Source organism: Eleutherodactylus coqui, chromosome 13, assembly GCF_035609145.1.
Source record: "Eleutherodactylus coqui strain aEleCoq1 chromosome 13, aEleCoq1.hap1, whole genome shotgun sequence".
Lineage (NCBI taxonomy): Eukaryota > Metazoa > Chordata > Amphibia > Anura > Eleutherodactylidae > Eleutherodactylus > Eleutherodactylus coqui.
In genome coordinates, this window is record NC_089849.1 from 68652915 (window position 1) to 68666695 (window position 13781).

Genomic DNA, 13781 nt, shown 5'->3' on the forward strand with positions numbered 1-13781 from the left:
TTAGGTTTTACTCTCTCTCTTACATTGGCTACAACACAAAATTGAAATCCATGTCTTAGGGCCCCCGGGGGCTCATGCACCATTCCATCGTGTAGCGCATCCATGCCTTCCTATGTAAGTACCCTATTGTTATTTTAATATAGGACACCAATACTGAGATATAGGCTGGATGTGTCTTTTTGACATCACCCTGTATAACATTTAAAGCCTCACCAGGCTGTATTCTTACCTTGCAGCAAGCACAGTATTTCCAGCAAAGTAGAAGTAAGAGGCCAAGGAGCAGTATCAGGAAGATGAGTAGTGGAATGAGCCATAAAAAGGCACCCGGAGGGCAGTCTATAGAAAGAGAAAGGAATCAGTGCTGTGAATATGAAATGACCGGGCCAATTTCAGGAACAGGGATAAAAATTAATCATTTTAATTATTTATGTAGATTCGTAAAACATTCACATGGAGCTAGAAATGGAGTGTGGGCATAAGAGGAAACTGCAAGTTATCACGGAAGTGCCAATTGCGTTGCCACCATAAAGAGGTTTTCCCACCATGCTTAAGGATGTGCAATAACTGATTGTGGAGGATCTGACCTGTACTAGATGCAATCCATAAAATGCATAGGCCATAATGCCAGTAAAGCAGCTCAATAAGGATTGATAAGGATCTTGATGGTCAAACCAGACCCATCAGATAGTGATGGCACAGTCTAGCTGTAAGCCCTAACTTACTACCCCTTTAAAGGATCACTAAATCTAATCCCATCAGAGTTGCCTTCTTCAATTGAGTTGATTTCTAAAGTGATTTGTATCCATTTTTCAAAGAAATTGACGCAAGTGGTTACATACTTTTCATGCTGCCTACTGTATCATTAGCTCCATGTCAAATTACTCACATACCTACAAAACATTCACTACAAAGAACATGTTTTATTCCGAAGGGTCCAAAGTCACACTACAGAAATTTCTGTTTTGTGAAAAATGGCCTTTTTGTTGGATTGAAAGCGACCCTCTGATTCTGGACAAAGAAAGATGGCCGCACTGCTTCTCTAACTACCCGATGGACACTGTGTACTAGTATGCATCTTCAGTCTAAGACACTACAGGCTGCTCTGATTGGCCAGTGCTGCTCATATGAGCAGAACTGACCAGTAAGAAGAGCATGTAGTGTCTTAGACTACCACAATGTTCATCAGATAGTCAGAGAAGCGGTGCGGCCACCTTTCTTTGTCCAGGCCTGGAAGGATGCTCTAAGACACTTTGGAACTCACCTCTTCAATTACTGCTTGCAGAGAGCTTTACGTTTAGTGGCTTTTTAAACTATTCTCATTAATTACCTGTACATGCCCCTGTAATATATCAGTATTGTGCAGTATTATACTGACTAGAGATGAGCGAGTATACTCGCTAAGGCACATTACTCGAGCGAGTAGTGCCTTAGCCAAGTATCTCCCCGCTCGTCTCTAAAGATTTGGGGGCCAGTGCGGGTGACAGGTGAGTTGCGGCGGGGAGCGGGGGGGAGCGAGGGAGAGAGAGATCTCCCCTCCGTTCCTCCCTGCTCTCCCCCGCTGCTCCCCGCCCCTCGCCGGCCCCCGAATCTTTAGAGATGAGCGGGGAGATACTCGGCTAAGGCACTACTCGCTCGAGTAATGTGCCTTAGCGAGTATACTCACATCTCTAATACTGACCCAGATTCTACGGCTGTTTGCACCACTCACTGCTAGTCATCACCCACAACATCTGGAATAATTCTCATTTATTTTAACTAAAATAAAGGTTGCTATGCTAATTATTTTCCTAGTTAATTTAATTTGCATTATTGCAGTCTAAATAAGACGGCTGCTGCTAATGCATCCCAGTACCTGACAGCTGTTATAAAGCCTGATTAGCAGTTGTTTAAATATGTGTTCGTATTTACTGCAGCACCTTCCCTGCTCAACAGCTATAGAGTAGAGAACTAAAAGTGAGGGACTGAACTAAACACGATAAGACATGGATGTGGGCTGCTATATCCAACTCACCTTTTTTCTTCTGTACCAGCACAGTGTAGTTTTCTTGCATGGCGCTTAATCCTTCCACTGTATAATGATAAGTGCAGTCATCCTCTTCATCTCGGAATGAACACATCTCTGTTCTCTCTTCAACTAGCATGGAGACATATCAGTCAGTAAATGTGACTATCGTGCAATCCTAACAATCTTTATAAAAAGTCCATTAGAAATTTAGCTTCAGACTCAAATAGTTTGACGCATAGCAAATGTGGTGTCAATATTCAAAAAGGGGTAATAGTGAACCTGGAAACTACAGGCCAGTAAGTCTAACTTCTATTGTGGGTAAAAAGTTTGAAGGACTTCTAAGAGATGCTATCCTAGAGTACCTCGAGGAAAATAGCTGAATAACTCCATATCATCATGAGTTTATGAGAGATTGCTCCTGTCAAACCAGCCCGATCAGCTTCTACAATGAGGTAAGTTCTAGACTGGACCGGGGAGTCACTGGATCTTGTGTACTGGACTCTTGCAAATTGTTATATACTGTGCTGCATAAAAGGTTGGGATATATGAGAATGCTTGGTCTGGGCGAAATTGTGTGTAGGTAGGTAAGTAACTGGCTCAGTGATAGAAGGCAGAGGGTGGTTATTAATGGTACATACAGTGATTGGATCACCATTACTAGTGGGGTACCACAGGGGTCGATTTTGGGCCTTATTCTTTTTAATATATTTATTAACGACCTGGTAGAAGGATTGTGCAGTAATATGGCAATATTTGCAGATGATACAAAACTATTCAAAGTAATCAACACAAGAGAGGACAGAATACGGTTGCAAATAGATCTTGATAAGTTGGGGGATTGGGCAGAAAAGTGGCAAATGAGGTTTAACACTGATAAATGTAAGGTTCTGCACATGGGCAAAGGAAATACATGTCACCATTACACACTAAACGGGAAACCACTGGGTAACACCGAGAGGGAAAAGGATTTGGGGTTTTAATCAAAATTTAGTTTAGGGGGTGACCTAATAAATCTATCAGGGGACAATACAGAGACGTCTCCCATCATTTATTTATACCCAGGACTGTGACTGTAACAAGGGGACATCCTCTACATCTAGAGGGAAGAATGTTTCTACACCAATGTAGAAGAGGGTTCTTTACTGTAAGAGCAGTGATACCATGGAACTCTCTACCTGAGGACATGGTGATGGAAAATTGGATAAATGAGTTCAATAGGGCCTGGACACCGTTCTTGAGCGTCACAATATTACATGTTATATCACTGATTACTCAGAAGGGTCAATGATCCGGGGAATATTCTGATTGCTAGATTATAGTCAAGAGGGAATTTTTTCCCTAAAATGAGGAAAATTAGCTTCTACCTCATTGGAGTTTTTGCCTTCCTTTGGATCAAAATTGCAGGATAATAGCCTGAACTGGGTGGAAATATGTCTTTTTTCAGCCTTACACACTATATTACTATGATATGATAGAAACGTGTTACTTGGGTAATTTACCTTTTGGGAGTTCATCCACCATCTTTATCTTGATCTTGCAGTCTTCACAAATTCTTCCCTTTTTTTCTCCAGTGCCCCATGCCTGGCATTGTACACATGTCCTAATGTTCTCACAGGCTCCCAAAAGGTGCTACTCAAAAAGACAACAATGGAAAACAGAACTTTTATCACAAAGCCAAAACACAATACAGCTTTTAAATGTAAGCCTTTATTTCCACAGGTAGCTATAGGTCAGTGGTGGCGAACCTATGGCACGCGTGCCAGAGGCGGCACACAGAGCCCTCCCTGCTGGCACGCGTCACCATCGGCCGCTCACCACATTAGTGAATGCCTGCAGGGGCCGCGGCTCCCCTGCCGGCATTCACTCAGCAGTGCTGCTATCTGTGCTGATCCCGGAGCACACTGTGACGTCGGTGTGCAGCCAGGATCCTCCTCCCTCGACGTCTCCTACTTGGTTCCGCGAGAGCAGGGGAGGAGGCATCCGGCAGCACACTGACATCAGTATGCAACGGGATCAGCGCCGAGCAGCAACGCCAGGCAGAGGAGCTTCCATGAGGAGGAGGGGGTAAGTATGTGGGTCTTGGGGGGAAGGGGGGCCCTGTAGGGGGAGCATTATTACTGCTGGGAGACTGCTGGGGGTGTGTCACTATTATTACTACTGGGGGGCCACTGGGGGGGTGTCACTATTATTACTGCTGGGGGGCCACTGGGGGGATGTCACTATTATTACTACTGGGGGGTTGTCACTATTATTACTGCTGCGGGGGGGGGGGGAGGGTGTCACTATTATTACTGCTGGGGGGCTGCTGGGGGAGTGTCACTATTATTACTGCTGGGGGGGCCACTGAGGAGGGTGTCACTATTATTACTGCTGGGGGGCCACTGGGGGGTGTCACTATTATTACTGATGGGGGGCATTACTATTATTACTGCTGGGGAGGTGTCACTAATATTACTGCTGGGGGGCCGCTAGGGAGTGTCACTATTATTACTGCTGGGGACCGCTGGGGGTGTCACTATTATTACTGCTGGGGGGGTGTCACTATTATTACTTTATTACTGCTGCGGGGCCGCTCTGGGGGGTGTCAGTATTATTATTGCTGGGGAGTGTTACTATTATACTGGGGTCCGCTGTGAGATGTCACTATTATCACTGGGGCAACTGGGGGTCACTATTATCTCTGGGGCCGCTGTGGGGTGTCACTATTTCCGCTGGGGTATGTTTACATGTGGTGGAAATGGGCAGCGCTGTTTCAAAATAGACAACGTGCAGATTTTGACTGTTTTTTGGATGCGGAATTTTCCATAGTATTTTCCCCTGAGGACATTCTGCAGTATTTCCGCATCCAAAAAGCAGTCAAAATCTGCACGTTGTTTATTTTGAATCGGTCCTGTACTTTTTATAACGACGGAGGTAAAATCATACGTCGTGATAAGCCCCGCCCCCTGACATGTTGGCACTTTGCGATAAATAAGTGGGTTTTGGGTTGCAGTTTGGGCACTCGGTCTCTAAAAGGTTCGCCATCACTGTCCTATAGGTAAATCCGGTTTTGAGTACATGTTATGTGCAAAATTTATTAAGTGTTGTTGGCATCTCATCAGTTTTGGAAAGTGTCTTAAAGATGAGGGTGATGTTTAAATGAGTCATAAAATGTGCCAAGACATTACTCCGTTTTTGGCACGCGCCATTTTGTTGTTCAGGATAATTTGCATCATTTTTACCGTCACATACATATATGTATTCTTGTCACAATCATGATCTTTACATTGGCGGCACACGTACCTCAAAGCTGCTAAATTCACAAAGGATATCAGTAAGTTGGTACTTGGATTCACACTGGCAACGTCCACAAATGCAGGTACCTCGGTTATTGCACAAGCCCTGTAGAAAAATAAATTGCATCAGTATCACCTGCAATTATCCTGTAGATATGTTCCATAAGGCTGCCTTCACACGAGCGTTTTATCATGGCAACTTTGCAGCGATAAAACGCTGACCGAAAATCGCGACCATCTGATGCATTAGATTCCAATGCATCAGTGCAGATGGGTGGTTTTCCGGTGCATAAAAACGTCCGGTCGCATTCCGGCTGGCAGTTTTTACGCCGTCCGGAAAAGATAAGCCTGGACCTATCTTTTCGGCCGGAATATGCTGGCCGGTTCCTTAGACTCCTATGGGAGCCTATGAGAGCTTCCAGAAAAGGGAGGTGGGACGGAGTTTAGCAGCGGCTCTACTAAACTCTCTCCCCCTTCCTGCCCCTTGCCGGCTGTTGACAGAGGGAGGGGGCAGGATAGGGCGGGAGATTAGCACGCTAGCTCCCGCCTCCTCCTACTGCCATCAGCCAGCAAAGGGCGGAGAGGAGGCGGGAGTTTAGCAGAGCTAAACTCTCTCCCCCGCCCGATGGTATCCTGGTCTCAGTGTATACTCGATGCACGCCGGCACTTAAACGGGAGATGCAGAAGTGACTTGGTCATGGCTGCCTCTCATACATGCGATTTTCGACCGCGCTGCAGCCATGACGTGGCCGGACAGCGAATTGCAGCGCTTGTGTGAAGGAGCCCTAATACTGTTTGTTGTGCAATCTACCACTGTAAATAGTTACTACCCAATCTAATCATAGGACAGTGTAGGCACACACTCACCCCGTTTCTATCCACGCAGGTTTGATTGTTGGTTGGACACTCACATCCTTCCCCTTCCCATTCAGATTCACACCCACAGGCTCCCATGTAACAACGACCTCTATCTGCAAATATTAACGAAGATGAAGGTGGAAGTGAGGCCATCCAGTAAAGCCAGTTATTTGTCATTTAAAGAGAATATCACATGCATTTCATTTTACATAGTTGCAAAGGTTGGAAAAAGACCCAGGGGGTCCATCAAGTTTAACTCTGTTGCACATGTTTTGCAGCAGTCGCAATTAATATGAGTTAATAGTACAAGGAGTATCTGTAAACTAATACAATCTCCAGTAAAAGAAGGAGTATAGCCTCCTCCCCTATAGACCAGTGAGGGGCAGAAGGGATTGATAGAAAACCTTATCAGTGTGTATGCTTATATGCTGCTTTATCTAAGCCTTCAGGAGTACAATAGAGCTGTATTTTTTTTTATTAAATCCTTGCCCTTTAATGAGATGACTCTGCTTACTCTACCCTTGTCTACACAGTAAAGCCAAAAAGCGATTTGCACAAAATAGAAAATATCAGTTATGTGTTTCAGCAGGCAGTGTGAAAAGTGAAATATTTATTGGGTATTTTATATGGCTACCTCTGCCATCCAGATGGTAATTACAGCGCTGTAATTTCCTTTAGTATATTTCCAATATCTGCATCAGTAATAAGGATACATAAAGTTCAACTGTAACATAGCCACCAAACTATAGTATATCTAATTTTCAGTCAAGAGTCTATAAAAGAATTTGTGTAATGGTCTATCTGACATGGGATTAGCTACAAGGTAAGCAAATGCCGACTACCCCGCCATCCTCTTACCGTTGCACATGAAGCCACCTGTGCGTGGGCACTGGAAATTGTTGAACTGGCAGAATTCTCCTTGATATTGATGGTCTGGGGAATCACTATAACACTGGCAAACTCCACAGAGACACTCTCCATTTCCAGAGCAGATCTCATTGCTCCCAGGAGCCATGCATGACTGACTGTCTATAGCTTGTAAAGATGAACAGCTACAGAATTCTCCTCTCCTGTAAAAATGGACATAGAATCAAGGATGCATAAGCGAACATCTCACGGGCATTTATGGGCCCAAAAACTATTTTATAAAATATGACATACTCCCAAATTGGCCAAAAATAACCATATTGCATTCATGTAATATCACAGTTCCCACCAGACATAGACGTAGCTGCAGATGCATACTTTGGACTTACCAGGGTTCTTTGCATTCACAACGTCCACAAGCAAAGTGGCCATTCCTGTTGCACTTTGGAGAATCCGTCTCTTTTTGCTATACATGAAGGATAGTAGTTGATTAAGAACACGAATGAAGATTAGGATTGAATGACATGTATTATATCATATGAACCAACATAATTCGTCCATGGTTTGTAGTATCATCTTGTAGATGGTCAATTAGCCCTTCAGTGACCAAGCACCGATGCAGGTTTAAAGCTCTTGCTTCCGCAATCTAGCAGGAACAGTTCAGGTGCTCAGCTGTTTATTGACAGCCAGGTTCCTGCCGTAGTGGCCAGGAGCAGAAAACCTGACTGCTTAAACCCTTCCATGCCACGATCAATAGCGATTGTGGAATGTAAGCAGGTGACAAAGGAAGAGGGCTCCCCATGCCATCCATTGGCACCCCGCAATGTTATTGCGGTTTGCCATGGCAGCAGGAGGCCTTACAAAGACTTTCATATCTACCATGTAGCTCAGCCTATTAGACCCTGCCTCCAGTAGGGTCTGATAGGTTGACAACATATGCCTAGTTCACTATATTACACAATTAATACAGTGTACTATGCTAGCGATCAAATGATCGCCTCCCCAAGTCCTCTTGAGGGACTAAAAAAGGCATACAAAAAAGTTCAACAAAGTTTAGTAAAAAAAAAAACGCTGTAAAATATGAAAAAAAAACTTTTAAATAAAAAGAATAAATACAATATACATAATAGGTATTGCCGTGTTCATAACAGCCGGAACAACTGAAATATTTAGTTATTTATTTCACACGGTGAATGACATAAAAAATAATTTTAAAGAAACATCAGAATTGCTATTTTTTGTCTGCTTGCCTTGCGAAAATGTAATAAAAAAAGGTGAAAAGTAATATGTAACCCAAAATGGTATCAATGAAAACTACAACGCTTTCAGCTAAAAAACAAGACCTGACATTAAAAAAAGCATAAACTAGGGACAGACACACTGGTCTCTCACTTATTTGCTAATGTGCTATAGTCTTGGAGAAGTAACATCTTATTCCTTGAGTCTGATGTATTGAGGATAGGCAGGCTCCACCTGCCCTCCAGTGGCTGATTGACAGCTTCTCCCTATGTACAATAATAGGGAGAAAGCTGAGAAGTAGGGAAAGCCTACATGGAATACATTAGACTCATCGGTGGTAGTGATGGCTGTGTGCTGTAAGAAATAAGAGGTCAATTTTGCAAAACTACAACATATTAACAAATGTTAATGAGTGGTCAGGTTCCCTTCAAATCTATTGCACTCACCAGCTCACAAGGACACAAGTCACACATGACTGAGGCTTTAATTTGCAGTCCATTTGTAAAGGTAGATGGTTTAAGGAGGACATCACCGGACTGGTCTCGAAGGGGCATGTCACAAACCTTTTGATTGCCAACTCTCTCTAGAGCCTTTACTTTCACCTTAAATGTCCCCTAAAAAGAGCAACAAGTGAATTGGAGTATACCTTGTTATAGGGGAAGAGGGTGATGGTAAAAACGGTTATAAACATATCAGACTATTACTCCACTCGTGACGCTTACCACTTCTCCACGGGTCACCTGGAAAGATCCGGCCTCTGTCAATTTGGCCGATTCTGATGAGACCGAAATATTCATGGAACGCGGGGTGTTATCATCTCTGATATCCATCCTTGAGCGGATTTGCTACAAATAAAGTGCGATAAGTTATCAGAATTCTTTCAGCTTGAACCTACTGAATGGTCGGGTTTCCTGTATAAGGTGTTTTTGGGATGGCTGTCTCTAGAGATGAGCGAGCACCCAAATGCTCAAGTCTGCGTTATCTGAGTCGAGCTCTTTGTAAAATTCAAGAGTCTCTCTCTCTCTCTCACCTGCCTGCCAAAAAATTTGCCAATGACACGCGCTGTGTCGCTGCGGAGAGGGGCCAAAACAGGCACGTCACAGCGGGGAGGAGCCAAAAACTGGGGTGGGGTCGAACACGGCTTGATGCTCGTTCGAGTAACGAGCACCATCGAGTACGCTAATACTTGAATGAGCATCAAGCTCGGCAGAGTATGTTCACTCAACACTAGCTGTCTCCCATCTGACTTTGGAGCAACCTCTTACCTCTTATTATATTTCTTGGCCATATTGCTTCTCCCTATTACCATAACAGTTCTAATATACTTTAAATATCAGTAGAAGAAAAAACACAAAAAAATGAATTTACTAGTACTACATCTTCCTGGTAGCTAAAATCTAGAAAACCAGATCTATTCCTTCAGAGCTGGTTAAGAATAAACTTGGGAGGATAATGGTTAATGTTTGGCTCACCAACATAGGTGCATAACACCTTAATTAAGTTTGAGGCCATTTGGTCCTCCTGGATACTGGATACCATATTTGGGCGATTCTCTACTCAACCCCTAATCTGGTGTGAGTTACCTCGTTAAGGTGACAGTCTCTGAATTCTTCATTCTTTCCCCCTCCTCCCTTCTATTCCCTTGTATGTCTCGTCTTCCCCTTGTATGGTTATCATTGACTTGATACTTGTATTTTTACATAACGCCTTCTACAAAGGTGATATTGGAATTTGTATCCTTGAGGTTTTAGTCCTCATGTCCTCATTGCTCTCTTGTTACAATATTTTATGTCTTTATTCTCTAAAAACCCAATAAAGATAATTGCAAATAAATAACAGTAAAAGAATTCTTCTACCTTAAAAGCCTCTGACAGGAGTTGCACAATGTTAGATGAGTCCTCCTTTAGTTCTCCAATTTCAGACAATTTAAAGTACTTGCTTAATTTCTGTAAAGACAAATTTTGAATCACCTTAGACCATGATATTCAATCAGACAGATGGCACATCTTGCACTAGTATATGAAATAAAGCTCAGGTATGGCTATCTACAAACCTTTTACCAGTGCACTGTAACATTAGATTAAATGTACTGTATGTCATAGAGGGTGCCGTGTTCCCTAAATTAGAATGAATGGAGATGCACTACAAGGAGAGGCTATAGCTGTCCTGGGTGTGTGTGTTGGTGGGGGGGAGGGGGGGGATACTGAACATCTCAATAGTTTCGGACAAACATTTGAATTGTAAGTACTAGTGTCTTTTGGGTGCTTTGGCCAATAGAGAGTACACTTCATATTATTTGCCCTACAGAATCGCATTTTGTATCTTACCATCTGTATTATATGTCTGTGGTGTCCTATATATGAATATGTTGGACATTTGGTGGGATAAGCCTTTATAGACTGATCTCAGATTTCAGCCCACAAACCACTTAATGCTAAGAATGAACTGAATATACATATCATGGCATGTTTCCACTGCTCACCCCACTCCCTTTCTCCTGAGGTTACGGTTAGACGCTATCTGCCACATGCTGCAAACTGCACCGCTACTTCTACTCACTCCCAGTCATCTGCCCATAGAGCTTGGGCACACTCCCGTCCCCTTCCTTAAAGGGCCAATGTTCTTTCCCTAATCCAGTCCACCACCAATCACCAGCCATCTCTGCTATATTAGGCAATTTGGTCTCATACTGCCGATTGTGACAAAGCCCCAGTTAGTGTATATTCTGTTTCTGACCCTTGTTGACTCTAACCATTCTGACTTCTGTGCTCCCTGACCTCAGCTCTGTATTCTGGACTTTGCTATTACTTGCAGCCTGCCCTGACCGTCAGTCTGGACCTCATTAATACACCTGTGTTACTACAAGACTTCTGTTCACACCATCAGGTACTGCGCCTCGGCCTAGTCCAGTGTCATCAGCCACAACGCTGGGATTATCTGGACAAGTAATGGCTTAGGGACCGTCCAGCAAAGACCATATCCTGCTTGGAAGGTTCAAGGGTGACAACTGGGTTCCCGAAGTGCTACCTCCCTAGATAGCCCAAAGTCAAACCAGTATGTGGCAAAGTGGAGCCACATCCTAACAAAACAGATTGTATGTTTTAGTTCACACTGATACCACTGGTCTGATAGACAGCATTCAACATGGTTCAGAAAGTCTAAGGTTCCTGTAGGAACGTTAATGCCACTGTGCACTCTAAAAGACATAGTAGACTTCTTAATTTTGATACACATGAAACTTTGCAGTGAAATGACGGCAAAGCAGCCAAAAAGTGATCCACATAAATTTCTGAAGTATAGGATAGAATTTGGACCATGGAAAGTGGTCACTCCCATCACTTATCCCAAAATCAAGGGTCTCCCCTTCTTTTTATTTATCACTTACATCATAGTAGCTGTAGGAATGGTTGGTGACAGCAAAGATTGGAATTATATTATTCTTAGCAAGAAGTCGCACAAGAGTGGGAACAGAAGGGTAATCCTGAAGGGTGTCATATGTGTAGAGTCCAGATGAGTCCAGATGGCAACGCTCATCATTTCTGGCCAGGATCCCATCTAGTACATTCATTCCATCAGCCTCATAATGAAATGCTGATTCCGTGGAGAACACCAAAATGTGAGTACTTCCTTGTCTCCACCCAATTTGGTTCTGTGTACAAAAAATATGAAGAACAAACATCATAAATCTGATTTGCCTATGTTATCAGGAGGCTATAGACCAGAAAATAATGGGAAACTTCACAAACGTCTCATCATAAGGGGGGCGCCCTCTACACCTAGAGGAAAGAAATATTCTACACCAACATAAAAGGGGGTTCTTTACTGTAAGAGCAGTGAGACTATGGAACTCTCTGCCTGAGGATGTGGTCAGGGAGAAATCGATAAAATAGTTCAAGAGGGGCCTGGACAACTTTCTTGAGTGCTACAATATTACATGTTATAGTTACTGATTACTTCAGAAGGGTTGTTGATCGAGGAATTACTCCGACATCCCGATTGGAATCGGGAAGGGGGGGGGGGAGGTTTCTCAAAGATGAGGAAAATTGGCCTCTACCTCATTGGGGTTTTTGTAGTCCTCTGGATCAACACTGCAGGATAGCAGGCTGATGGACATTTTTTTTCAGCCTTACAAACTATGTTTCTATGTATATTATGAAAGTTTTCCTGTCTATTGTCACCTGACAAAATATGGGCACACTTGCCTATAAAAACTTGTAGTGATGATGCTAGAGACATTTTCTGTATGTCAGACCACACTTTTTATGATAGGGACACAAAGTAGGGTTTATATTTAGACTACCAAAATAGGCATTAAAATACTAGCCAACCCCCATATCTTCTTGCCCTGTGATGAGTTTATATACTGTATTAGTATACATATTGATTAGTGTTAAAGCAAGACCTCCTTACCGTGCACACAGCTGACTGAAGAATGGCATCAAACCCACCCTCAGGAGCATCTAAATTTCCAGAGATCCTCTCTTTCTTGAGTTCGTCTCGGAAGATATCAAGTCTTTTTGTAAGGGGGATGACATTCTTAAAAGAGAAAGGGGGTGTACTCTCGGGCCATGGCTGCTTCAGTCTGCACATAGAACACAGGTAAATGGAACTGTCATTTGTGCACAAAGCAAGATGACATTTAGGATAGGAATTGGCATTTACAGAGGAACTAATATATCACATCTGTTATTACGTGAATTAATACAATGTGTTCATTGCGTCATTCCATTAAACCACCATTGCCATTACTTGATTGCTTCAAGTTCTCACATTGTTAAACATTTCTGTTCTATGACTATTGATGTTCTTGGTGAACAGTAGAGATGAGCGAACCTACTCGTTTTGAGTAATTACTCGATCGAGCACCGCGATTTTCGAGTACTTCCGTACTCGGGTGAAAAGATTCGGGGGGCGCCGGAGGGCGGGGGGAGGCGTGGCGGAGCGGGGGGTAGCAGCGGGGAACAGGGGGTAGCCCTCTCTCTCTCCCTCTCCCCCCACTCCCCGCTGCAACCCCTCACTCACCCATGGCGCCTGCCGAATCTTTTCGCCCGAGTACGGAAGTACTCGAAAATCGGTGCGCTCGGGCGAAAAAGGGGCGTGGCCGAGTACGCTCGCTCATCTCTAGTGAACAGTGAAAAATACAATGAATGACATATATATCCAGAGTGCAGCATAAAATCTAGTGTGCAAGTTTCTCTTGGATCAGTGTCAATGGGAAAGCCAAGTGACTTTAATGACTTCAAATGAGGTCTGGTCAAGGGTGCAAGACTAGCCAAGGCTAGTATTTAAGAAATTGCCAACATTGTAGGGTTTTCTCGTACAATGGTGATAAGAGAGTATGCTTGGAATAGTGTGATTGAGGAGACATATGCAGCAAAAGGGAATCCTGTGGACACTATCAACTCGCCAATGAAAAAAGTGAGGGTCAGAGGATGATGTCAAGAATTGTTCTGACAAACAGGAGGTGCAAAGTCAAAATTTCCAGCCGAATACAGTGTTGGTCCTCCAACTAACATGTCTGAATGCACAACTGGTTG

General features: G+C 43.5%; 1 protein-coding gene across 6 annotated transcripts in view; it reads right to left on the reverse strand.

Moving 5' to 3' along the window:
- ITGB4 (integrin subunit beta 4) overlaps positions 1-13781 on the reverse strand; it is a 72318-nt gene that overhangs the window by 28594 nt on the left and 29943 nt on the right. For all 6 annotated transcript variants that reach the window (XM_066587143.1, XM_066587141.1, XM_066587144.1 and 3 more), the window contains exons 7-18: positions 12655-12826; positions 11630-11893; positions 10101-10190; positions 8967-9089; positions 8691-8858; positions 7395-7471; positions 6997-7208; positions 6148-6251; positions 5288-5386; positions 3505-3634; positions 2012-2134; positions 230-336 (exon numbers count right to left, since the gene is read on the reverse strand). In XM_066587143.1, coding sequence (XP_066443240.1) covers positions 230-336; positions 2012-2134; positions 3505-3634; positions 5288-5386; positions 6148-6251; positions 6997-7208; positions 7395-7471; positions 8691-8858; positions 8967-9089; positions 10101-10190; positions 11630-11893; positions 12655-12826 — 1669 coding nt within the window. The remainder of the gene's footprint in view (positions 1-229; positions 337-2011; positions 2135-3504; positions 3635-5287; positions 5387-6147; positions 6252-6996; positions 7209-7394; positions 7472-8690; positions 8859-8966; positions 9090-10100; positions 10191-11629; positions 11894-12654; positions 12827-13781) is intronic.